Source organism: Pogoniulus pusillus, chromosome 3 (assembly GCF_015220805.1).
Source record: "Pogoniulus pusillus isolate bPogPus1 chromosome 3, bPogPus1.pri, whole genome shotgun sequence".
Taxonomy (NCBI): Eukaryota; Metazoa; Chordata; class Aves; order Piciformes; family Lybiidae; genus Pogoniulus; species Pogoniulus pusillus.
In genome coordinates this window covers 14875107-14902745 of record NC_087266.1, presented here as the reverse complement: position 1 = coordinate 14902745, position 27639 = coordinate 14875107, and the positions used below count along the sequence as shown (strand labels likewise).

At 38.1% G+C, this 27639-nt stretch overlaps 1 protein-coding gene across 8 annotated transcripts in view; it reads right to left on the bottom strand.

Moving 5' to 3' along the window:
- Positions 1-781: 781 nt before the first annotated feature.
- YAP1 (Yes1 associated transcriptional regulator) overlaps positions 782-27639 on the bottom strand; it is a 94252-nt gene continuing 67394 nt past the window's right edge. For 2 of the 8 annotated variants that reach the window (XM_064170541.1, XM_064170573.1), the window contains 5 exons: positions 24430-24623; positions 22854-22901; positions 10755-10885; positions 5424-5536; positions 782-4951 (listed from right to left, as the gene is read on the bottom strand). In XM_064170541.1, the coding sequence (XP_064026611.1) occupies positions 4713-4951; positions 5424-5536; positions 10755-10885; positions 22854-22901; positions 24430-24623 (725 nt within the window). In that variant the 3' untranslated portion in view covers positions 782-4712. The remainder of the gene's footprint in view (positions 4952-5423; positions 5537-10754; positions 10886-22853; positions 22902-24429; positions 24624-27639) is intronic. The other 6 variants (XM_064170547.1, XM_064170581.1, XM_064170554.1 and 3 more) reach the window with 3 other exon arrangements.

The following is a 27639-nucleotide window of genomic DNA, read 5'->3' as shown; positions in this document are numbered from 1 at the left end:
ACTTACGATGGTGATACTCTAAATAGAATCTGCGTCCCCACTCTTTCTGAATGAGCCTCCAGAACAGGATGTGCTACACAGTTCATAGCCTGATCTCAATTATTTTGTTAATGAACCTAGGTGCCTTTTTTTTTCCCCCCTAATAATCTGCACATTAGGATAGGGAAGACTCAAAGTTTCCTTGGAAGCATACTATTTCTGGCCTGCTGAAACCAATACTTTATAACTAAGTGTTGTAAATATTTCAAAAAGAATTGCCAAGTGAGCCTGGAACACCTGGACCAGATATCCTACCTTGCTGTAATGCTGTCTACTTAGGGCTGCCTCAGAAGGTTACTCCTATCTTCAACTACTGCAGTATGTCACCATCTTATAAATGGGAGAGAGTGATATCAGCAATCAGGATCGGTGTCTTGTCGGGCCTTAGCACTGGCTTTCTACTTCCAGGTGCAAGGTGTGAGGTTAGGTTTAAACCTAAAGGATCTGAGGAGTAACTCAGGAGTAAAAGACAAAGTAGCATAAGCATTGAGCCCTGGACCTTTAACTAAGCCAACACAGAACCGCATTGAATTTCACTGAATAGTAGCAATTCTGGAACTGCTAAAATGCAACAGTGTGATTTCAGCCATCACCAGCTGCATTGCATTAAAACCCCCCACCTTTCAGAATTTCTGTTTTACAGAAAGTCAAAATTAATTAATCTTGTCAAGCTTTTTAAACTAAAATCTTCAGACACTTTCAAGGTATGCCATTACATATTTCACAATTCATAAGGCAAAACTTGGAAATGAAAATAGTGTGTCTTTATTGATAGTCTGCCACAAATTAATGTATAAACTTTAGAGTTTGCCAAGAATGTATCTGCTACGTGGGAAGATCCTGAACATTGCCAGCTTATCTGCAAAAAGAGGATGCTTATAGTAGGCAACAGATGTTGTGTTACCAGCTCTCACTGTAGTGCCATATGCAATTAAAGGATTGCTTTACACAAACCGTATGAGGCTCAGTAGAGTCACCATCTCTTCATTATTGCAAGCACACAGAGATGTACACATTAATGTTAAGCCTTCATCCACTTCAGTGGGACTCCTTGGTCTCTCAGGTGAGCTTGTACAGAGTATTTGCAGGACTGGAGTTTATGACTACACAAGCAGTGACAAGGGGGACAAGAACAGACGTACTACAATAGGAATTCCAACAATTCAATGCATCCATCTCACTGAAGGAAATCAGTGTCTTTACATACTACTGAACGTTAAAAACAAACAAAGATGTTTAAGCACAAAGTATATATTTATACCAAATAAAACAACTGAAAAAAAGTATTACATAAAGAAAATTAATGTAACAGAATGTACTTAAGTACCTAACTTACAGTCATGCTCATATCTAATAGTAACATTGGTAACTAATATATATAATTTTTTGACAAGGGTGCATTTAGGAGTTCTCTAACATACAACATTCTAAATGTGGAGAGTATTTTTCCCAAGATACAGAAAACAAATTATTTTACACAGGCACACCTGTTAATTTGTATTAAAAAGAAAAAAAGCCAAAACATGCTTGTAAGTGAAAAGGTCACTTTAGTACTAATTTACCAGATGTGTGAAATCTATGTAGCGTTAATCATGTTGAAATTGTCTCTTCTCCTTTTGCATTGGTGAGCGCCAACACTGAATGGTACAATATTTGATCCATGTGATTTACTGACACTGCAACCCGTTCCCAAGCAGTAGCCCTGCCCAGGTGAACAGCACAGTACTGTACAGCCCTATCAGTCTGCATGTAGTGTATTTATAACTAAAAGCTATTACAATTATTACAATGATTTCTGTTTCAATATATACATCAGTATAAAATACTACCCAAAACACTTTTGCATTTCAAACAATTTTAACCACTTCAAACAATGCATCTGTAGAATTAAAAAAAAGAAAAAAAATCCAAATTAATGTTGATTGCCAAGAGTACAACATCTCTATGGTATGCTTCCTAATAGATGAGAGAACAGAAATGTATTAAAATCAATTAAAATAAGTATCACAAAACATAATTAATGTTAGAGCAGTTCAAGGATTCCCAGTTTGTCAGTATCTAACTCTAAGCAGTGCTACCCAGATACAGTATAAGCCATTTAGTGTTTCTACAATGAGAAGAAAACATTCAAATATTAAAGCTGTGACAAACACACAAAAGCAAGGAAAGAAAATTTGTTCTGTACTCATCCCTGTTGTAGCAAGGTACAGCATGTCAGGAGTTGGCACTCAGTGCATTGTGTCTGCTATTATACCCAGATACAACTGCGGAAGACAACTGAAATGGAAGCAACTCTTAAATTTCCTTGCTGTTGTGGTTTTAAGTCAGACCATTCAAGTTATAACAACTTAGTGTCTTTTTCTGAAGGGAAGAAGAGAGAAGAATTCATAATGAAACTGTAAAAATGCTACTAAAATCCCTATCTTGGACACAATATACTGCTTCAAGAGCTACTGTGTCATTGCACAATACAAGTGGCCTATTAGTCGTTGGATTGGTGGTGTAGCAGAATATGTTTGCCATTGTGGATGTGTTTTGGAAATCGGTATTTTAAACCCTGCCTGTATACCAGAACAAGCCACAAACAATTCTGTATATTTCAAACACTAACATCCTTACATAAAGTAGTAAATGTACATTTATAGTGGCAAATTTCAAATCTCTGCCCCTGCTGCTTCAGATTTTTAAAATGAGACTTGGTCTGGAGTTTTCATTCTTTACACTATCCTAAAACAGAACTGTTTCTGAAGCATACAAAAATCCAAACAATAATCATATGGGATTTTTTTTTTGCTTTGTTTTGCTGATTTATTCTTAACTTGAAAAACAATAAGTGTTTTTAAAAAACCCACCCAAACCATAAAAATCTCTCCCCAGGAGAAGTCCCTGCTAGCTGAGATTTTCTTTTTTTCAAACCCAAGTTTCACACTTACAGTATCTTTATTGTCATTTTACACACTCTCGAAAGTAAAGGCTCATGTTGAGAATGGTGAGAGGCCTTTAACTACAGAGGTGTTAACTGGTGATGCTATTTTTCATTAGAAAAAAAAAACAAAAGCCCCACGGGACTTCATAGCTTATACTGAAACTTTGATTCATGCTCATTTTGTTCATTTAAAAATACTCTTTGGAAACTGTGTCATCTCCTGCAAACAACCTTGTGATACATCTTTTCCTGTTAAAATAAAGATAATTCATATTCACTTCTACCCCATGCTAAGCTCTACTACTAATATACATCTTCATTACCTGCTCATGTCACCATCTAACACATATCTTTACATTCTTCTACGTATAGTGCCCAGGGCTTATTTTTCACCAAACAGAATTTGATAACAATTACATTTGGGAGTTTTTCTTGAAGATCTCCTTTTCTCCCCTCTCTTTTTGTCTGTTTGTTTTTTTTTTTTTTGGTGTTCTAGCCTTTTCATTGCAACTTAGAGTGATATCCACTTGTTCAGACTATTTCCATGCTAACTTTAAAACTTTATGGAAAGTTTTATTGCCATTAAGGAATTTGAACTCTAAATTTGCTTAGGTATCAAAACTGAAAACCAGAAGAGAGATTAGCTGCATCTGTCATTTTCAATATGGTTTCTGCTACTTTAAAGTAAGTGTTTGAATTGTACATAACAACACTTAGTATTCTACCTTTTATACCACTGAAATTGGATTCTAATTAAAAATCTGGCAAATAACCATGAAAAATAAGCCACTGGTCATGAATTCTAATGATTACATTCAAAGCTAGCCTTTAAAAAGATTTAAAAGTTACAGGCAAAACATACTGGTTTATGTACTCTAGCTTATCAGGCTACAATAGGCATGTTTTAAGTATAAAAAAAAAGCAGACAATTCAGATTTAAATAAGACTATGTGAAATCAGAAAAAAAAAAAACTGGATTTCACTATTAAAAAAAAAGAGAACACCTATAATTACTTCCCATCCTACAGCTACAGTTAAACCAACTAACAAAAATAACCAAACTATTTTTGACAAACAAAAGTTAGGCTAGAATATGTGGCAACAAAGTTCATATATGTTTCTATGTAAAACTCATGATTTACTATAACATATGAACAAGAGCACTTTGTGACTAATTAAAGAGCTACTAGTAGAAACACTTAATGCCAAACAGTCTTCAGCCCTCCTTTAAGTCGTATCTCCAAATCAGTATTGACTTTTTTCGACCAGATACATCATTTTTGGCTTGTCACCCCAGTATGTCATGTTTTACTGCTTGCCACAGGCAGCAGGAGACAACTAGCTGAGCAAACTACAAGCAGTGACATGCAGAAATTAACCCTCAAATCCGAGTACTTAGATAAAATGATATGCAAGCGCACATGAGGACAAAAGGAATGGCATTCGTCATCCAAACAGGCTCATCGTCCCTCCCCACCCCCCTTTGAACAGTAGTTGCAACAGCAATAGCAAAAGATCAAGAAGATGTCTGTTCTTCAGAGTCAACTGTGGAAAAAAGTCAGCAATATATAACAGCAGTGATGGGCAAGGAAGAGCAAAATGAAAGAATCTTGTTGAGTGTTTGTTCATTTACTTTTTCTGAACACAAGCCAAAGTGCACCACACTGGCTTGTTCTGAACTTCAGATACAGATGTCCTAATCTCCTCAGATCCTTCACAGATTTAGTATTCAGTCTCCCTGAGGCCCCTATAACCAAGTAAGAAAACTCTCTTTATCTAGCTTGGTGGCTGCCAAGACAGACTCCATGTCATTAAGGATGTCAGAGCTCAAAGCCTCTTGCAGACTTGGCATCAGTTCTTCTCCTTCTATATTCATCCCATCTCCTTCCAGTGTCCCAAGGTCCACATTTGTCCCTGGAATGGCTTCAAGGTAGTCTGGGAAACGGTTCTGATGGGACGGTATGTTACTTTGGCCGATACTGTCACCTAGTTGTAACACAAAGCAAGACAGATATTAAATACACTATCTAACTCACCATTTATCAGGACAAGTGGTTAAAAAGTTAATCCTGTGTCTCTTGCATCACACAAGCAATATGATTCCTAGAAATCCATCACAAAATCCAAAGATGACCTGATTGCTTGCAGACATACAAAGAACATGCCTCCATTTCAACTTTTTCACCTACTGACACAAATCTCTACAGCTCTTTGATGTCATTTAGCATATATTAGTCTTTACACTCCCAGGAATATTTATGCTCAATCCCCCATCCTCCCAATAGAGCTGCTTACACATTTTTCACAAGTCTAGCTAAATTATTTCTACTGCAGGAAATTATTAGGGTAGAAAAACAATGCTGTGAGTATTGCAGCTTTTCACAGTCGCTGGTTTTCATCACGAACAGGCACAAAGATATCTGGAAAACACACATTAAGCATACATGCCAGAACAGACCTGTGTCCATCTCATCAACACTGTTCAGGAAGTCATCGGGGGTCCTGGGTACACTATAACTGCTCATGCTAAGTCCACTATCTGTGCTTTCATCTCTGGAGTGATATGTTCCACTGTAACAGAAAAAAGAGAGGAAAAAATTATTGAGGGCAGAGTACTGAAGAAATTAGAATAAATGCTTGCTTTTGAATCAATTCAAGGGCTTTGAAAATACTGCTGTCACAGGAGATGCTCCAGTCTCATAAAAAACTGAAGCCCTGGTCTGTGTGAAACAGCTGGGTTTTGCTTTATATAGACCTCTTCCAATTAAAACTTTATTACTTTGATCCAATTTCACATGATAATTAAGCAGCTTTACAAATTGCCTGCCTGTGTTCTGCACTGTTTTAAATCTCCTGCACCCACCCACAGCTAAAAACCTTTGGAAGCATATCACAGATAGCCCCTAATAATTACTGAAAAGCTAACAGTAATGGCAAACCTTTTCACAACACTTCTATAAGAATTCCATGAGGATTATTTTTTTTAGCTACTGATGTCCCTATCAACCACTGAAGTGCATTTTTAGGTCACTGCTGTTATAAATAGGAGGTATAGTTGGAAGTCCTTTAGCAATTCTTTAATTGCTTGCCACTTGCATTACTACTAATTCAGTCACAGCAAGAGAGCAGCCCAACATAAATCAAACACTGGTACAGCAGCCATCCTGTAAACAAAGCCTGTTCAGCACGATCTTGTTGACAGAACAATTTTAACACTGATGCCACAGGGCTTTACGTGCATTTGCCATCTTACTGCCAGTGCAGCCAGCAAAACCAAGAAAGCGGCAGTGTGAAATCTGGGAGGGGAGTAGAAAGTACATCAGTGTACTGAGTTTAGATAGCAAGGTTTTTGTAGCAGGGAAACTTCAAGGAACAACCAGCAACAGAACAAGGGGACACAGTCTCAAGTTGTGCCAGGGGAAGTATAGGCTGGATGTTAGGAGGAAGTTCTTGACAGAGTGTGATTGGCATTGGAATGGGCTGCCCAGGGAGGTGGTGGAGTCACCGTCCCTGGAGGTCTTCAAGAAAAGACTGGATGAGACACTTGGTGCCATGGTCTAGTTGACTGGCTAGGGCTGGGGGATTGGTTGGACTGGATGATCTTTGAGGTGTCTTCCAACCCGGTTGATTCTATGATTCTAAGGGTGGCTTCTGCAAGGAGACACCAAGAGCTGACCCCCTGTCAGTTGGTTCCAGCAAATGAACCTCCTGCTGCCCAAGGCTGAGCTCATCAGTGATGCAAGTTGTACTTTTGTGATAATGTACTTTTAAAAGGGTAAAAAAATCCACTGTGCAGCTGCTGAGACTGAGAAGTGAGAACATGGGAAAGAAACAGTTCTGCAGGTACCAATGTCAGTGAAGGAAGAGAGAGCAGGAGGTGCTCCAGGTGTTGGAACAAATTCCCCCGCAGCCCACAAAGAACATCGTGGTGTCACAAACTGTCTTCCCGCAGCCCACTAAGGACCCTCTGCTGCAGCAGATCAGTGTGCCCCAAAGGAATCTGCAACCCTTGCGGAGCCCATGCTAGGGCAGGACCCATGGAGAAGCAGGTTTTTCTGATAGGAACTGTGGCCTTCATAAACAGTTGTAGGAGCACACCATTACTTTCCCTCCCATTTACCTCCTAACATCCAAGCTTCACAAAGCATTATCAATTTTTTTTTTCTGGTTGTGGGAGTATTCACCAATAATCCCTACTGATTTTCCAGCTTGAATACTACATGAAGATCAACTTGAATTACAGTTCAAATTAGCATCAGAAAAGAAGACACACTGATCCTCCTCACAATATGCTCATGAAATACATGGAGTATGTCTTCCTGTCAAGTATGAAGCACCAAACAGATGACAGCTGAGCAGCTATTCAACTCTGTGTGAGCAGAATGTCATCAGCTACGACTGTAAGCCATTAGCCATGACAGGTAAGATTTCACAAAGCTGAGATTGTTTAGCCTGGAGAAGAGAAGGCTCAGGGGTGACCTTATTGCTGTCTACAACTACCTGAGGGGTGGTTGTGGCCAGGAGGAGGTTGCTCTCTTCTCTCAGGTGGCCAGCACCAGAACGAGAGGACACAGCCTCAGGCTGCGCCAGGGGAAATTTAGGCTCGAGGTGAGGAGAAAGTTCTTCACTGAGGGAGTCATTGGACACTGGAATGGGCTGCCCGGGGAGGTGGTGGAGTCGCCGTCCCTGGGGGTGTTCAAGGCAAGATTGGACGTGGCACTTGGTGCCATGGTCTAGCCTTGAGCTCTGTGGTAAAGGGTTAGACTTGATGATCTATGAGGTCTCTTCCAACCTTGGTAATACTGTGATACTGTGAAATCCAACATTTCTTTAGAGTTAAATCATAAACAGATTTTTTAAAAGCATGATTTAAAAAAATCCAGTATCACCACTCATTGCATAACGTATCACCACTCATTGCACAACAATCCTAATAATTAGGATTCTGTAAAAAATATGCTGGTTTACTTTGTGGGAGAAAATACCAAAAACAGAAGTAAGACTATTCTGAACTAAATCACTTGAGAAGGCTTTTTAGCTGCTGCTCTCACACTTGGAATGTCCAGCCCATCTCTTTAAATCCCTTCTTAATACACATTTCCTATTTCTTCAACAAGCATTACAAGCATTTCTTAATTTAGAAGACACACCACCCAGAATTACCACAGGCAACTAAACCACATTACCCAAAATAGAATGGATGCTTCTTCAGCTAATATTTGTTAAAATATGTGTATATAGAAGAATAAATCCCAATTTTGGAGTTAAACAGAGACTTACTGTCACTACCAGTATAAATCTAACAAAGCTATATAAAAAGAGTGGCAAACCAAAAAGATAAAATAGTCTAATAAAAAAAGTGTACATATCTGGATTCATAAAATTCCACAGTGACAGTACTGAAGACAGCAAGGAGGAGATAGACTACGCAAATGAAAACACTACTGTACATTTGGTCAAGTTGCTCCAATGGAACAATTTTTTACTAATGTTTTCTAGTTGTTCTGATTATGTAGGCAGTGGAAAATATTTGACTACCTAAACTTTGAATATCCAACTTTGTTAGTGGGCTGGGACGGCTCTTCTAAGATAACATGCTGAGAGTGCCAGCATTGCTCAGCCTGGAAAACAAAAGGCTTCAAGGAGAGTTTATTATGTCCTTTCAGCACTTAAAGGAGTCCGATGAGAAAGGTGGGGACAGAGTTTTTTACAAGGAACTGCAGCAATAGGACAAAAGGTAACGGCTTTAATCTAAGAGGGTAGAGTCAGACTAGATACAAGGAAGACACTTCTACAATGAGGATGGTGAAAATCTGCAGCAGTTTGCTTGGAGATGGTAGATGCCCTATCCCTGGAAAAATTCAAGTTCAGTTTGGATAAGGCTCTAAGCAACCTGTGGGAAGCACTGGGCTAGATGACCTTTAAAGGTCCCTTCCAACCCAAACTACTCTATGATTCTATGACTCCTCCTGAAATTCATAGGACCGTCTCAGCAGGAACTTTATATATACCCTAGAAAGATGCAAAGAAGCATTTCTCTAAGTCTGAACTATAACATAAGGCACATCAAGAAAATCTTTAGGGCAAAACTATTGAACTCCTTAGGGAGTTTAATAATGAAACACCACTACTTTCTTCTCCATGTGCAAGGCCTTCCTTTTTTACTTAGGTTTTCCCCCATCCCCCACTCCCAATATACTCAAAACACTGCATAATTTGAGACAGAAACTGTTCTCCTGCTCACACAGTAACATACACAACACTGGCACTGGCAATATTTCATGCAGTAGGAGAAAAAGCTTACTGGCAACAGGTGTTATTTGCATAATGCAAGGCATACAAATGACACCAGATTCTAGTGACATGATGGAAAGGATGTTCTTGCACCATCACTACTGAACTTTACTTTTGAGAATTAATAGTGAGGATAGAGCACATGAAATGGTAGAGAAGTCTCCTGGAAAGGGCCGAAAATGAAACAAGCTAACCTGGTGAACTGTCAATTACTGGAAGAATTAAATACAACAACAGTACACCTTTGTGGATGAAATATCCAGGTGAGAGGTACCAATAACACTGAGTTACTTAAAAAAATGCAGGAAGGGATTCATAGTTGCAGCAAAGGTTTGCAAACATTTTTATAGTTTTCAATATCCAAAATTAAGGCAGGCATTTTTGCTTGCCCTGTTCCAAAGTCACCTTACAAGCAGTTTTGAAACTGTATTGATGACAAAAGCTATGGAAGCTAAGACTTACATTGAAAGACTTCTATGGGGTTTTCCATAATATAAAATATAGCATTAAAAAGGAGAATGAGCACGTTGTTATACTTCATGAAGCATCCTAACATTAGGCTAGCATTTCAGGGTAATGCAGAAAGGTAGTAATGAACTCTGATGGATTCTCTTATCATAGGGGATACTAAATTGACATCAGCTTAGAATACTGACAATATATAATCCAATTAAGAGCTATAAAATTAACTACTCCAACTCAAGATCAACTACCTGATACTGTTGGAACACTAGTAGATTTTTGCTTCGTTAATTAAAAGTTTATGTGGCTTAGAGGTATGACTTTTACCATTTTCATATTTTCTTACCAGCATGCTAAGCAAAAAGTACAGATGCAACTTATCTCAAACTGCAGTAATTTCTCCAAAACTGTATTGGTTAGTATGAAGCATTTGCAAGCTGTAGTTAGAACAGTATTTCCAACCAAAAAAATTGTAACTCAGAGGGATTAAAGAAAAAAAAAAGTATGAAAACGAATAGTTTATACTATAAAGCTCAAGTTGTGTTTAGAAGATTCACTTCAAACTCATGCAGCAATTAAACCAAAACAAGCCACTATTTGCAGACCTAATATTAACAGCATAAAAATACTGCTAAATTAAATACCTGAAGTGGAGGGGAGGGATGAATAGAGAAACCTTAAAATGAACCTCAAGGTCTAGTCCTAAATGTGCTTCACAGTTCATTTGATCTCATAGCAAGCTACTCACAAATTCTTCTGAGTCAGTAATTTGAAATGACTGTTAGTCAACAGATTATGCAGAAGCAAACATGTTATGACTTTGAATAAAAAAACCTTTCTACAAGTCTGAACAGACTACTTCCTCCCACAGGAGACAGCTTTTAATCCTCAACTTTTACTAGACTTGCCATTTAAGGAAAGATTCATTTACAGCTGTGGCTTTTGGCAAAGACAGATGTTCAAAATAAACTATTACATGTACCAAACAGAATTTTAAATCAAAATTCTCCCTCTAGTAGCTACTCCAACAAACCTGTTAAGAAAAGGATCAGAACTATTTGTAGTCATTGTTCTCATTTCCTGAGACATTCCAGGAGATGAAACAGGATTTTGAGATCCACCATCTTGTTCCATTGTTGGAAGCTGACTACGAAGAGCCAATTCCTAAAACAGGACGGAGAGGAGAAAGAAAGACCACATTAGGCATTTGAATGAACATTTAGATACATAAACATGTGACATTACAGGTACTTGATGCTTTTACTGTTTCTAGTTACAAGACTTAAATGAAATTAAGTTTCTGAAAACATAGCAAGAATTTTCACTGACTTCAAAAGATAATGAATGTTCCATCAGTTAAGTCTAGTACTAGAGACTTCACTGTAAATGTATTTATGGATAGAAGTATTTGTGTGTTTACATAAATCTTTCCCAGTTCACTTCAATATCCTGTTGCTAAGTCTATTCTTAAGATAAAAAAAAGAAGAGTTAACACTATCTGACTACTAAAGTATGTCTGTCTAGCTCTGTTGACCAGCACTTTTTCCCCCATGTCTTTTAAGTTCTGATTAAGTCCCTGGTTTCTTTTTTCACCTTGTTAGCTTCATTTAGCAAAGTTTAAAATCTATCTCTGCAAGCTTCCATTTTACTTCTCTTGTTTGAGGCATGCATTTTAAACTTTCTGATTGACCAAATCAGTGATTGGTCCCATGCATACATCTCAAAGGTCTTCAAATCTTTAATAATTTGTTAGTAAAATTAAGACACTGCATTTCTGAAGTTACATACCTAGACTACCTATGTATTTTTATGCATCTGACTGTGCACAAACCTGAATCAGTTCAACCTTAAAGCTTGCAAATAAGTTTTAACATGAAATCTGCAAAATTAAAGGTGGGTGGAGAAAAGCAGCATTGAATGCAATCTCCAGTGCCCCCACCCATCTCTCTTTAAACAGCTAATCCACAAGTTACACATGTGAACAATACAATAATTTTCTTCAAGCAGTTCTCCTAAAACGTCATCAATAGCTAACAAAAGCTGTGCTCTGTTAATGCAGAAACTGGTAAAGAATCTACTGACTACCTCGTCTTTATTAGTAGTATGTGATTTCCAGGCTGTGCCCAGAAAGCTAATCTCAGGCAAAACCAATCTTGTCTGTCTTGACAATACCCAGTGTTTGTTTCTTGTAAAATGAGAGGTCTTCATCTGTTCTCACTTATATGCCTAAAGCTTACTGTAGACTTTTAAGATACAAAACCAGTCCTTCTCCAATTCAAAGTGATTTATTTTTAAAGAAGTCTGCGGTTATTGTATTTTCTAGCAGATGGTGCCAACTACTGAATACTTCCCTACCACTTGTACTACTCTCTTTTGGATCTGCATATGCTTCACTCCCATTCTTGTGGATTTTTATTCTATATATTTATTTAATACCTAGTTTCATGTCTTGTACTAGGTTTTCTCACTCCAGCTGATTAGACCTTTGCAGAAAGCACACAAACATAACACTGGGTTTTGTGTCCATCACAACCAATTGCCCACTCCAAGTAAATCCAGTTCTCTGCTACCCACCACTTGGCCACTTTTCTAATACACAGTAATAATAATCCTTCTCCTCATTTTCACATCACAGGATGGTAGGCATATTTTAATAATTTCTTTTGGTATATCCATATGATTTTCATTTGATTATGTAACAAACTCAAGTGCAATGACTATACAATGAGGTCTTACTTCATAGCTAAGTTCACAAACTACTATCAGTCACACCAGCCTTGATACAAGAATGCTGATAAACAGGTGGACTCAATCCATTAAAATAAAAAAAAAAGGAAAGTAGAAAAGCTTTTAATTACTGAAATGCTTCCCAAATGACCTAAACAAGGCAGATCTTAGAGCAGTTATCCCAGAAATGGCTCAAGAACTGCAAGCTCAATTTTTATGTCCTTCCTCCGGAGACCAGAATTCTTTCAAACATCTCCTAAGCCTTCTCTTGTCTGAGAAACTGCCTTCATGTGATATAGCTCCTTTTAACTCATTCTGTCCTGTAATTCGCTCAGTGAAGAAGGAACAGATTTTGCACCACTAGAATCTATTTAGTCCTGGGAACATGCCTGGAATACAGCACAACTTCGTTCTCCACTCTGATAGCAGAGCTGTAAATTAACAAGCACTCATTCTATGTGGCTACAGCTACCTGCACTTGGCAAAAACACTCTCTTTTTCCCCTTTCCTCTTGCTTAGATCTGTGTGTTGCATTTTATTCCCTTGGGCTGTGGTCCCTGACAAGGATGAAAAGAAGGGGACAAAACTGACAGTAGCCTGCACAAGAAGCTTAAATCATACAACAGTGCCCCAATTCGCATTGCTTCCTAAGGCAGTAGCTTTTCATAAAACAACTATCAAAAACAATACTACTAATAAAATCAAGAATTAATTAAGAAAAAGAAAAAAGAGAGAAAATAAATCCATACAGGTCCATTCTTCAGGAGCTACTGGCAGCAGGGAAGTATAAAGTCATAGATGTTTATACCTTAAGAAAAAAGTCAGTAAAAAGGAATAAACAATTTGTAAAAATGGGCAGTTAACTGGTTATTTTCTAGTTCCTTGAGGGGTAGGAGAGACTGAAGTTTCATTAATATATGAACTTAAACAGGATGATAAAAATAAATGTACTAGCCAGCTAAAACAGACCAAAAAGAAAAAAAAATCACATTTCACTGAAGGCCCGCTAAAAAGAGATCTATTCAACTAGGAGAAAGAACTTTCTTTTGCCTATTCTTTAGCATGTAAGATATAGTGAAATAAGTATTTTTAATATTAGTACTACTTTTATCTTTCTTTCAACAACAACATTGTTAGAAGTCCAAAATTACAACTATGTTAAACTATTATTAAGTAGCATTACTGTTACTTATTCAGAAGGCTGAACTACAGCACTTTCTCCTAGAAAAAATATTTTTCCATTACTCATTGAAATAATAAATTTGTGTCATTCTAGGGGCAGGAAAAATAATGGAATTACCAAAAAAGACAAGTTATTAAAAACTAAAAACAGACCAATTATTATTCATTCTCTAAAATAAGCAAAGGTTTTGACAAGTCCTACAGAGTGCATTAAGGCTATTTTTCCTAAATGTGCTGCTTGCAGAATGGCCTTTTTGTTTCTTCTTTATAAAATTGATGTTAAGTTTCAGAAGTTATGCTTCCTATACTAAAAAAAAAAACAAACCACCACACACATGGAAGTGTACAAGCCACTCCCAGTTATAGACTTTCAGTTTATGCTGTAAAATATATCCTTTATTAGAAGTATTCTAAGTCTGGAGGCAAAAATAAAACCATGACAAAATCCTGTCTTAGATTTCTATAACTTCATCTCATCCTATTTTCGTTAAGTATGTCAAACTTTTTAAAAGTACCTCTGGGTAATAAAAAAAAAGAAGCTTAGCATTCCTATTACTAACGTAAAAGCTGGATTTTTGTTACTACATGAAGACTAAAATGATCTGTCATCTCCTTAAGCAAAGTAATTTAAAAAACAAGGTCAGCATTGTGCAATTTATCTGGTTGACCTTATCAACTTCAAAAATTGTTGATAATTGCATACAGTTTAATCCTTATATGAAGTTCCAGGTCATTCATACCATGTCCAAATTCACTTAATGGAATTAGTCTGCCCAAGCCACTTTTATCTTCATTGTACTTTTTAAGGCAAGGTAAAAGACTCCATTGCACAGCTAATTTATCATATTCTTACTGTATTAAATGTATGACATGATACTCAATTTAAATGGATATATCCTTAAAATTGTTTGGTGGGCGTGCTAAAATATTTACATTAAAAGGGATAATTTTAAAGTTTCTGCCCCCTAAACACAGATCAACTCTCAAATTATCCACAGGCTTCACTAGGGTGAAATGAAGTGTTAAGGGGAATAAAAGACCATGACTTACAGCACCAGTTACTTCTTCAGACTAAGGATCTAAGTATTCTTGCTTGGGAGCCACAAAGTTGCAGCATATACACAAAAGAAACAAGGAAAACACATGGACAGATGAAGACAAATATGAAGAGTTATGTAATTAGCGAAGAGTAAGGGGGAAGCACAAATCATTCAGTGTTGCAATCATGAAAGCTAGCAAAATTAATTTAATAAGTGCTACTGATAGAGTGATAATTGTATTGTACACGCTTGGCAAAGAACTCAAGGCTACACAAAGCATTGCAGGGACAGATAAAGCAGCATACATTGGAACAGATGCTTGTAAATAAAGTCGGTCTTCTTGTCTGGTTTTGCAGACTTTTGTCGTGCCACTGCTTCACACCCCTCTTACTACCTGCCTGCCATGGCTCCAGTACTGCACCTGTCCAACCAAGGTGTATCAGAGCACCAGTAAGGCAGGTACATTTCAGCAGGAATCAGCAATCATAAAGGCTACACATTATACTCAGGTCAACACGACTCATTATCTTCTGCTGATCAATTACTTGAGCAGTATCACAGTATCATCAAGGTTGGAAGAGACCTCACAGATCATCAAGTCCAACCCTTTACCACAGAGCTCAAGGCTAGACCATGGCACCAAGTGCCATGTCCTGTAAAAACCACCACTGACTCCAGGAAAAGCATTGTAGTGGGCTACTGCTCATATAGTCACAGATTGTGTCCTGAAGCAATTAGTGGCATAAGAAACAGTCAAAAGCAATGCATGCTAATCTGATTTACTCTGTAGACTTTCAGACAGGATATTTATCCATAAATATCTACAACTATTGTATTGGCCTGTATAGTTTAGGTGTCACAAATGAAATCAGAGTTTCTGAATTTTCATGTTACCCATAATAATGTGAACACCTTTCCTACTGTGCAACTTCTAATTACTGATGCTCATCATTTACCAACAGACTGAAATACAAATTCTGCAGTTTTTGCCACAGAAAGTAGTAAACATTTCACTTAGATCTATGATACTCAATAAGGAAGTTAACTACACTATTTCAGAAGTCAAAGAACATTTAAAGCATTTAGGTCCCAGGACTGTTGAACAACAGCACTGTTACTTGTGCAGTACTATTGTCTGAATTCCACATTTTGTATAATTTGATGGCAGTCAACATACCCTTTCTCTCTCAATCCAGCCACACAAAACTTTTACTTATATTCAATGACATTTGCACCTACTGGGCAGTCCTTACAGTAGTACCTTAGTGTACTGCTCATCGCCAAAGACTAACATAATAATTAGGTCAAGGAATATCTCCATAATTTCTACAGGACATCCAACTCCAAGGTGAAATTTCTGGTGGTTTGACAAAACTTTCTATTTTATTTAACAGTGCTTTGAAGAAGTCAAGTTTGTCAGTCAGGGCAGAGGGAGATGTGTGCCTTGATTTCTTAATCACTGTGGGTCCCAAATCAGGGGCGATTTCAAAGTGACTTTTTACTGGTAGTTACAGATAGCCTTTGACTGCATATTCTTACTTCTCCCTTAGGACAGAACTAGCATTTGTATGGTCATACACTAAGACAAGTCAGAAAACCAACCCAGGTTAAAAAAAAATTTTTTTTCTGGATCTATCGGGTGTCTGATTTCTCTTGCAGTGCAGCCACAGCAATACATCAAATAGATTATGAAAAAAAAAAACATGTTAGAGACATCCCTTTCTGCTGCCTTAGTATTAAGGCAATTCCTGGCAAACAGCTGAGTTTAATGTCTTACATTGGTGCAGTTCAGTTTGCCAAAAGACATCTACCAGACCTCTCAGTCACAAGTCATTTTATTAAGAAGCAAATATTTTGCTTAAAAATTACCACACAACTCCCCAGCTGCAGTCTTCAGCCCCAGCTTAGGTTGGCTCTAAACCACTGATTAAGGCTTCTGAATTAATTTCTAAAGTTATATCACTGTATAGATGTGCTGCCTCACCTGTTAGCCTCACAGTATTCTATAACAAATCTCTGTGCAAGTGATACTTGATAAGATTACCTGAACTAATCTTTAGCTAACTAAAATCCAAGTGCTTTCCTAGAAACAGATGCCTATACAAACAGAGGCAATACTTAAAGATTTGTTATTGTATGCTGAATCTACTGACTCAAACTAAAAAAATCAGTTCATTAATTACAGAGATCTTTGCAAGGTAGACTGGTGAACTCATTATTTAACAAAGCAAAATACTCTTGCAAACAGTAGTATGTCAGCAGTTCCAATGAAAACAGAGCCAAATGTGTACAAAATTGACTCCTGTCTATTTAGAATCTCCGAGTTATTTACAACACTGTATATGCTGCTCAGCTCCCTTATCTCCATGGCATTTCCCCAGCAATATTTTGTTACTGATTTTGGAGAATAAGGGAAAAAAACCCACATATAAAAGAATAAAAATAAATATCTATCAGAAAACATAAGCCATGAGACACAACCCCAAATGCAGTACTTGTAAAAAGAGTTATCAAGTCAATAAAACACAACAAAAGGAGGGATACTCCGTTTATGTCTACTAAAATGAAAAGCTTCAGGGAGTATTTGTGACAATTGATTAAAAACAAAGTTCAATCAGAATGTAAAATTTTAAATGAGGAAAACAATCTTTTGGAAAGACTCATCACTGTGTCTTTGCTAGCCCTGCTCAGAACAGATCTCCTCAGTCTAAGACATATCACAGGCCACTTTCACTATCAAACAATAAGGCAAATAAAACTGAGGTATACAATACAGCTACAAATTTGCTGCAAACATCTTGTTATTTTCTTCCTGCATCTTGTAAATGTAATTTAATAAAATATTTGTGTATATAAGTGGTGATATCTTCACTGGTCAAAAAAGCCACTGGTTAAAGACCAAATGATGACTTTAGCTCTGTTTAAAAAACAGACAGCAAAATAACCTACCAAAAACCCCAACACAAAACTCCCCCTAACCCAGAACACCCTTAACTAAATCACAGAATCATATGATCAGTCACGGTTGGAAGGGACCACAAGGATCATCTAGTTCCAACCCCCCTGCCATGGGCAGGGACACCCTGCCCTAGATTAGGCTGGCCAGAGCCCCATCCAGCCTGGCCTTAAACACCTCCAGGGATGGGGCCTCAACCACCTCCCTGGACAACCCATTCCAGGCTCTCACCACTCTCATGCTCAACAACTTCCTCCTCACGTCCAGCCTGAACCTACCCACCTCCAGCTTTGCTCCATTCCCCCTAGTCCTGTCACTCCCTGATAGCCTGAAATGTCCCTTCCCAGCTTTTTTGTAGGCCCCCTTCAGATATCGAAAGGCCACAAGAAAGTCACCTCAGAGCCTCCTCTTCTCCAGACTGAACAGCCCAACTCTTTCAGTCTGTCCTCATAGCAGAGCAGCTCCAGCCCTCTGACCATCCTTGTGGCCCTTCTCTGGACACCCTGCAGCACATCCACATCCTTCTTGTAATGGGGGCTCCAGAACTGGATGAAGTACTCCAGGTGGGGTCTCACCAGAGCAGAGTAGAGGGGGAGAATCACCTTTCTCAACCTGCTGACCACACTTCTCCTGATGCAGCCCAGATTTTGGTTGGCCCTCCAGGCTGCAAGTGCACACTGCTGGCTCACACTGAGCTTCTCGTCCACCAGCACCCCCAAGTACCTCTCTTCAGGGCTGCTCTCCAAATAGTCACTGCCCAGCCTCTGTTTGTGCTTGGGATTGCCCCAACCCAGATGCAGGACCTTGCACTTGCTCTTGTTGAACCTCATGAGGTTGGCTTGTGCCCACCTCTCCAGCCTGTCCAGGTCCCTCTGGATGGCATCCCTGCCCTCCAGCCTGTCTGCTGCACCACACAGCTTGGTGTCGTCAGCAAACTTGCTGAGGGTGCACTCAGTGCTACTGTCCGTGTCAGCAAAAAAGATGTTGAACAAGACTGGTCCCAGGACTGATCCCTGAGGGACTCTGCTTGTCACTGCCCTCCACTTGGACATGGACCCATTGCCAGCCACTCTTTGGGTGTGGCCATCAAGCCAGTTCTTTATCCAAATCAAGACAAGTGATTTATCTTGTTAATCTAGATCAATTTCAAATAACACACAGGGGGGGTGGGAAACAAGAGCTTGAAGGGACAACGATGCTTAGGATTTACTAAGAAACTAAGATATGTATTGCCCACCATTTCCATTATGATTTGGACATAAGCATATCTTGCTATTTAAAGACATATTACAAGGAAGTGAAAGAATCTCAATCCAAAATGTACGTCCTACATCAAAAGTTCCAGCTTCACTAGTATCTTGGAACTTCAAGAGTACAGAATTCCAGAGTGTACTTGTTTTTAACAATGTCTTCCTTACTTTCTAGTGAATGCCACAATTCTGGCAATAACACAGCTTTGCAAAGCAACTGAACAAATCTTGCACCGAAAAATTCTAAGTGTCCTAAGAAATTAATACTTCCCAGCAACACTGGAAGTCTTCACAATTAAGCTGATGAAAGTTGTCAAGCAATAACTTAAAGAAAAAAGAGAAACTAATTCAGTAAGTCTTCAGTACTGTAAGTGCTTACATTTTACGTAGTAAGAGCAAATATATAAACCAAAACCAAGTGATTCAGCAAACAGTGACAGACTGGCCATATATATATATATATCTTTATATATCTTTGCAGATCCTTCACTGAGCAGGGGAATTTCCAGGGTATCACTGAAAAGTTCATAAGAATTAAGTTCATAAGAATTAAGTTCATAAGAACAGAGAATATAAGAAGTTCATCATAAAATACAAAGGACAAAATAATGGAGGCAATGAACAGAGCAAGCATTCCAGGCATGCAGAACTGCCAAGAAAGCAGCACGGTGACAACAAAATGATCTATGATAAGTTGGAAAGCACAACTGAGCAGAGTAATAGAGAAGCAGAGCTGTGTCTGGTTCTTAGATAGGGGACCTCCATATAGTGCAAGAAACGAACAAGCATAGGCAGAACAAGCTATCACACAAACATCTGTGTAATATACTGATCTTACTAGACAAGACCCTAATATTAGCAGCAGCCTGTCTTTGCACAAGAAAGCAGTCTGCACAACATCCAAGAATGATGCCATCAGTGCCTCAACATCCACTATACACTAGAAAGCAAGGAATCTGTTACCTAACATCTAGTCAATTGTATAATTTATACAAAAGTTGACTTTAGGTGAGACGTTGACAAGCGGATACAAATTGCAGGAAAATGGAAGAGGAGCTACTCTGAAACACAGAAAAGGTCAAATGTCTCAATCTCTCAATTAAGACAGGTGGGCATCATTAAGGTGCTCACAGGTAATTGATAATTGTGAATGTAAGAAACTGGACAGACGCCTGTTGGTTTTCAAATTCCCTGAAGGTATCAATAACTCTTGTTCACACAGTAGATGTGGAAGTTGTAATTTTTGCTTCAAATACCTTTGACTTGGACATTTTTAGAATCATAATACAAGAAGAGTCTTTTACAGTACTTGCTATGAAAGATGAAGCTGAGCAACTGCGTAATCTTTCCAGAAGGCCTCCATCCATAATACTTTGAGTACTAGTACCTCTACAGAATAGTATACTATCAAGGCAGAGAGACACAATGTTCATTCAGTACCAAAACAACCTGACCAAAGACACCAGTGCAACAACCACAGCATCATATCTAGGTTGCACAGAGCAAAAAGTCAAGAAGGAAGAAGAGTTTGGACTGGATGCAGGATGCTGGACTAGATGACTTCCACTCATCCCAACCTATTTGTTTCTGTGATTAAGAAAAGCTCAGAGATCTAGTTAAAAGTTAAAGAACAGTTCTCAAGGTTTTTTTAATCCATATATGAGAGGTATTTCATTAGAAGCAAGCTTCAAGAACGTTAGTGTCATATAATTTCTTGACAACTTCTCTCTAAAATGGATTTAATCTTCCTAGAATTAAGAGCACTGGACAAACTAAGATTTTATTTTCAGCATGCCTTAAAAGTATACCTAAATTTTAGCCAAAGAAGCTATTGCTCTTTCCCCAAGCACAGCCCTATCATCATGAAAGCAGGTAATTCCTCTAAACTTCCTTAGTTTTATTTATAAAGAAAAGAAAGGATCTGTCAAAACGAAAATGTTGACTGAAGAAACATTCATACTTTCTGCAGATTTTTTTACAGATTCACTAGGCTGACTATGACCTGATAGATGTGCAGATTGGAACTCAATAGTAGCATCATTGGAGAAAACTGACACCATTTGCCTCTATAATATAAGGCATCAAGAAGTGAAGTGCCTGGATTACAATTTCCAGAAGCATTTCTCTAAGGACATTCTTCCATGTGTCGCTGCTCACTCCGTTATTGAAGTGACACATGGAAACACAAAAGCCCACATTTAGATGATACAACATGAATCATTCAGTATAGAACTTCTGACAATTGCACACTTTTCTATCCCATGGATCACTCAAATGCAGCTTGGATCACCAGCAAATGCATGCTCTGAAAGAACTGACTGCAGGCAGGTTGAGTGTACAGGCGATCTGGTATAAAGTCAGCTTAAATGTAGCTGGAATCCTGACTTTTGCATAAATACTCTCATTAGTTCCCATCCCAAACAAAACAGTGACCACTACACGCACATTTCCTGAATTATGAATAAGGTCCCTTTGAGGTTTTGCAGGTTTTTAGTGTTTTAAACTAGAAATTAAAGAAGTTTCAAAAATCCAGTCTTTGATTAGATATAAAACTGATAAAAAGTTCTCCATTTACTGCATATTCCTGAGCTGGCAACAGGAAGAAATTACTGTGCAAGAGTGAGCAACCATGCAACAGACTTTCAGACATATAAGAAAACACAGAATACACTTCTGGCATTCAGTAAGAGTAACATCCCTTCTGAATGACCTAATCGTGGCAGAAGGTGTTTCCAACTAGCGCAGAGGTTCTCTGTTTATTCCTCGTTATTCTGAAAGAACTTTTTTCTCCTTCATAATAGGATCCAATATTGATCAACATGATCATTATGTGATTAATGTTCTAAAAATGAATCAAATTATTACATCTCAATTTAAATGCTTCCATTTTTGAGCTGCACATATACTGCCAAACAAGAAAGCACTTTTTTCAGAGTGGCAGTACTGTTTCTAAGGTCCGGGGTTCCTGTATTTAACATGACCTTCTGAGGGGAACTAGTAACATACAAATTTTGCAGTACTCTTCAGAATGCAATGCAACATCAATATTCATGGCTTGCAGACACAGGATACTTTTATTATTTTTATTGCCTAGTGCCTGTAGTGTTTTTTCCTTAGAAAAACAAAAGTACAGTAAAAGCCAATGTAAATATTGACCTAAGAACTGGTAAATTAAGAATACTGTTAGCAACAGCAAGTAAGAAGCTGTCTGAATACATCCATAAATCCATCCTGTCAGAAATTCTTCCATAGTCAACTTCTTAAGAGCCTAAAAGAAGTCTGCATTAAATTGGTTATTATGGTTCGCATTTTGACCAACTTTCTTTTGGTCTGAACTTGGGAGGCCTTTCAGAATGGTTGATTTCTAAGTGGAAAATGTACCTCTGCAAGATCCTGTTAATAATAACCACACATTACATCTCCATAACAATTATTTTGTTAATCTAATCTATGAAATAATTCTGTTACACTGTACATGCTTAAAAAATCATAAATATTTCAAGTGACTTTCTGTTATCTGATTATAGATATCCTTCTTTAAGATTGTACCTGTTTACACAAACTGATATGAACATTCATATGAACAGTACTCAGAAGTCACCAACTACTACCTTAGATATAATGGGAGGTTTGCTTTAAATACACCTCTTGATGACATCAGGACTGGAACAGTAGTATCCTCAAGAATGCTAAACAAGAAGGCTGTTTTTCAAAGTGGAAAAACGTGTAATGAATTCCTCATTTGCTTTTAAATACTGAGATAAAGCTGTAGAAATGCAGCACTCTTAAAAACGTTTGGGTCACGGCCAGAGAAGTAGTTAAAAAATGTGTATGACAGACTTTGGGGGGGTTGTTTCTGGGTTTTTTTTTTGTTTATTTTGTTTTTTAATCCTTCCAGGTAGCAAAAAGGTCCCCTGCTAGCCTAATGTAATGCTTCCATTTCTCTAGTTATGCTGAAACATCAGTTAAGAGCCTACCTGATGTTTTGGAGAATTTGCTGTGCTGGGATTGATATTCCGCAATGCCTAAGAGTAAAAATAAGATGGATAAAAATTACTTCAGCTGCATGGTTTGTCTATGCAGGCTGTCTTATAAACACCATCTTGCAGTATCAAGCCCCCAAGACAGGCCAGATGAGACAGGATAAGGGAGCTGAGCAACTACGAACATCATGACACAGTGAAACAAAACTCACAGAATTACCAAGGATGCATATTTGACAGATAAGCTCAATGATCAGGGAGAACAACATGACGAGAACTGGCTTTTGCCTGAACCAAAGTTAGTCAGGCTCTCAATAACAACTTAGCCAAGAATACAATTAGAAGGCCTACCTAGAAGCATGCTAGCACAGGGTGAAATGTTTGTTGGTGGATTAATTGCAAAGCAGGAACAGCAGAAGCCCAAGTGCTTAAGCAGAGAGAAAGTCCTGATGCCACCTTTGCAATGTATTCTTACCTAGAGAGCTATAAAAAGTAATGGCTGTAAAGATGACCCATCTTACACCAAGAGATGCTGAAGATTCCTACAAAACAGGCCTTGACTACAAAGGGGATAACCAGAGTCAGATTCCAGGACAGAATACTGCAGGTGATGAAGAAAGAGAAAAGCTGTCTTTGAGGACATGAAGGTATTATCCTCTCCTGATACAAGGCCCATCACCCAAAGTTAAAAGGGAACAAGGTTGAGATTTTAGAAGGTTTTCCTCAGAGAAAAGATTAGTACTTTCTCTGGCAATGAAAAAAAAAATCAAAAAATCAAAGAATATTCTAAGTATCCAGCAGAGATGGTAATAACTTTTAAAACACTTTAGATGGAAAAATCGAAGCAGGAAGCTTACAGGTAAAAGGAAGTGACGCCCGAATGAAAATCCAGAGATTTCAATGTCCAGTCCTACACTTCAACATTTGCTACAGTTACATTCATACAGAAAAGAAAAAAAAAAAAACACTGAACCAGCTTGTAGCCTAATTCTGAAGTTTGAAATTTTTCACCATAAGAGAAACACAGGTTCAAAACACCGCACGAATGATTCCTTTGTGATCCAGTCCACTGTTTAACAGATAAGATTTTTGCAACAAGGCACCTCCTTGAAGTATCTTACATAAAGTTTTTAGAGTACTTTGAAACTCTACACACTGTGACAGGTTCTGCAAGTGAAAAACCTTCATTTAAAAGGGAGAACTAAAGCAGCTGTGGAAAACAACTTCTTGTCTTTTTGCACAACTCACAACTTGACAAATATGAAATATATCCTTAAGAGCAATATCCAATCATATCCACAGTCCATGATGTCATCCTAAGACTAAACAAGCCTGTTCTTGGAGAGTTTTGTTACAGAGAAAAATGAGGAAGGAAAGCAAAATCCTTCAGTCTGGTAAGTTAGATGCTTTTACTACCAACCTATTATCACTAACAGAATTAATTCAGGCCTTTTTACATCTCAATGCTTTTTGTACAACCACTAGTCTTTAAAATTCACTGAAACAACAACTTAGCCAAAACACAACACAACACAACATACAAAAGAAATAGTGGAAGTAGGTGTCTAACCTGTGGCCTCACCTGCCGAAGCAGTTCTTGATGCTTCAGTCTCAGCCTCTCCTTTTCCATCTGTAGCTGCTGAAGCCTCATCTGTTGTTGCTGATTGGAGCTACTCCCACCCATCACACCACCTTGGGGACTCTGAGGAGCCAGAGGGGGTGGCTGTTTCACTGGAGCACTTTGGCTGATTCGCTGATTCATGGCTAAGGAACCAAAACAATAAACATTATTAAATGAAATTCAAACAGAAACATACAAGGATAGTATTATCCCTAGATATTATAAACTTTGTAAAACTGCAAACCATGACAGCATAAAACTTGTGTCTACACTGATGCTCAGAGTATCAGCTGTATGCTCACATGCTTTTCCTGTGAAACCAATGCAACAGTCTCAAATTTATGAGCACATGTTCTAAAAGCTTCTGAAAACAGTTAAGTGTGTAAGTTGGTGAAAAAATAATAAGTGATAGCTCAATACTTCAAGTATAATTACAAGAATATCTCTCTTCTTAAACTATTCTAAATTTAGATGGAAATAATATAAAATTGCATTTCCTATTCATGTGGAATTTTAGAATTGTTAATCTCAAGAACACAGAGAATGACAAAACAGATCCTCTCACATATCAAGATAGATTTGGTTAAGGTTACCATCTTCACAATGTGATGTAGATAATGCAACAATCATTTGTACTCTTGTCACCTTAAGACTTGAGCCTTACGGATGACATGTAGGACATTCTGACATGACACGGAGTTGGAACAGAAATGGCAGATGAGTTACACAGCCAAAATCACTGCCATTAAAGCAAAATGAGAACCCATCTTTCTTTCCCCCATGAAAGCAAGACCCAAGACAACTTTGTTGTATAAAATAATGCATAATTGGGATGCATCTACTTGACAGGCCTGATTCCCCCCACAACCAGATCGGCATGGTTAAAGTCAACAGAGACACTGAAGTTCCCACAGTGAAACCAAGACTGAACTGATTTACCAGAGTACTACTTTCAGGGGCTTTTAGTTTTGGAATTGGCTCTCCATCTTGTCATCTGGAACAGTCCGAATCTGTTAACATTCATGACATGCTGCAGAATGCATTTGCTGAAGCAGTGATAAGAGAGTGGTAGGGTTGGTGGTTTTTTTGTTTGTTTGTTTTGGGGGTGTTTTGGGGTGATTTTGTTTGTTTTCACCTAGTAATGAGGATTAAGGTTTATAGGAAGTTAAAAAAAGAAAGAAAGAAAAAAGGGACTGAGTGTCTTTTAGGATGACAGGCTGAAAACAGAGCATCTTTTAGGATAATAGGTTGGATTTGGTGCAGGGAAAATCATCTGTTGTATTAGTCTGAAATAATGCTTTCATTATATATAGAAGATTCCTGAAACACTAACACTTCTAGCTATCATAAGGAGAATTATCTCATAAAAAACCTGTAGCATGTTTTCTCTGAAAATCTCATCACTCTCCACTGTCTTTCAAGTGTCCAACTTAAGGTACAGCAGTGTTTTTCTTCTGTTTCAAGAAAGCCTAAATGTAGTTTAAAATAGCAGTAAAAATGCCGTGGTTCACAGCATTGCTTCCTATTCCCCTTGCCACATTTCAGCTTTCCAATGAGAGGTAACACATGAAGAAGAAATACCACATGGTCACAGACAACAGAAAAGAAAGCAGTCAAAACCGGTTACAGATTCAAATTTCTAGTCTACCCTTTCAACTATTCCACAGGTCCAGCACTAAGTCGAGAGCCTAATGGGCAGGCAGGTCACATTTCCATGAGTCACATCAAAATCAGGTGTCAATAGCTTAAAATAATTTGAAGTAATATTTTATATAGTTACTTGTGAGAGTTTCATACATATGACTACAAATAAGATAAACATGCCTGTAAAGGTAAGTGAACAAGTGAAGTAGGAATAGAAGCTGGATCCCAGTACGAAGTGGAAACAACACAGTGAATACAAAGGGCTGCAAGTCCCACCCTGACCTAGTGGGGAAAAAAATACTGGGAAGATAATGTTGCTGTGGATTAAAGCTTAATGTCAAGCAGCTGATCTTACGATCCAACACAACTTTGGCATAAAAAATGAACTTCAGGAAGGTGGCGGCCAGGATGATTCAACTAGCTTTGTGATATGAACTGTGGTCCCTAGGCAGGCCAGCAGTAGGAAGAGACACAACAGCTTGTTCCCCAGCTAAAAAAGACACAGAAGATTCATGTGCCCCAAGATACCAGAAAATGCTAAGCAAAAGCTTCAACAGAACCAACAGCTGTCCTGCAAGGATGTGAGCAGTAAACTGTAATTACAAGCTCCAGGATCTCTCTGGGCAATGTCCACTGGAAGACTGACAGCTATTAGACTACCTGTATTTACCAAATTAGGATGAAGTTGAGGCTAGAGAGCAGTGCAAAAAGAAACACAGTCCACAGAGCAGTTCTGGACAAGCTAGACACAACACTGCTGGAGTGAGGAATTTATCTCTTCCCTTCTTCTTGACCAGAACTATATCAAGCCTGGAAGCAGAACCGTACCATTTGCTATTTATATCTCTTTCACATTTACACTCTTTCACATTAAAAGCAGATAATGAAGGGGTTAGCAAATTACAACAGCCTTTTGCAACTCAAGCAGACATCTGTGCTACCTCTCAGAAGTTCCAGCTATTAAACAAGTAAGGTCAATTACTGTGCAAAGTAAAGGGAACAAAGGTTAGAAAATTAACGCCACGTGAAAGAAGCACATCTAAGCTAAGAGAAAACTACCTCGCTTGTAAAAATTAAGTCCTCAAAGCTGAAGTTTTCTTCTGGTTAAAAAGGCCACTTTTATGGTCTAGTTTTCGATTATATAATCACATATTCAGAGTCCCTGCCTCACACAGGTCATAGCACAGACATGTTACAGACAGCCCCAGAAAAATTTAATTTACTAACTCTAGTTAAACACTTAGCAGCAATATCGCTAACATCCCTTCAACATATTATGAATTTGTTTTCCTGCATAAGTACTACTTCTCTCAACCACTTTTCCACTAAGATGCTTTGGAAGTAATTTTCTTCTCATGCCAAATTCTTTCTGTGTCTGACAGCTGCTTGTGTTACTCCTGTTCTCTCTGATCACAGTTTTTTTTGCAATTGAAACTGTAAGAAACAAATCACATTTGATGATTTTCATTTTATTCTCTCATCCTTGAATCCCCAAATGCCTTCTAAAGTTAATTT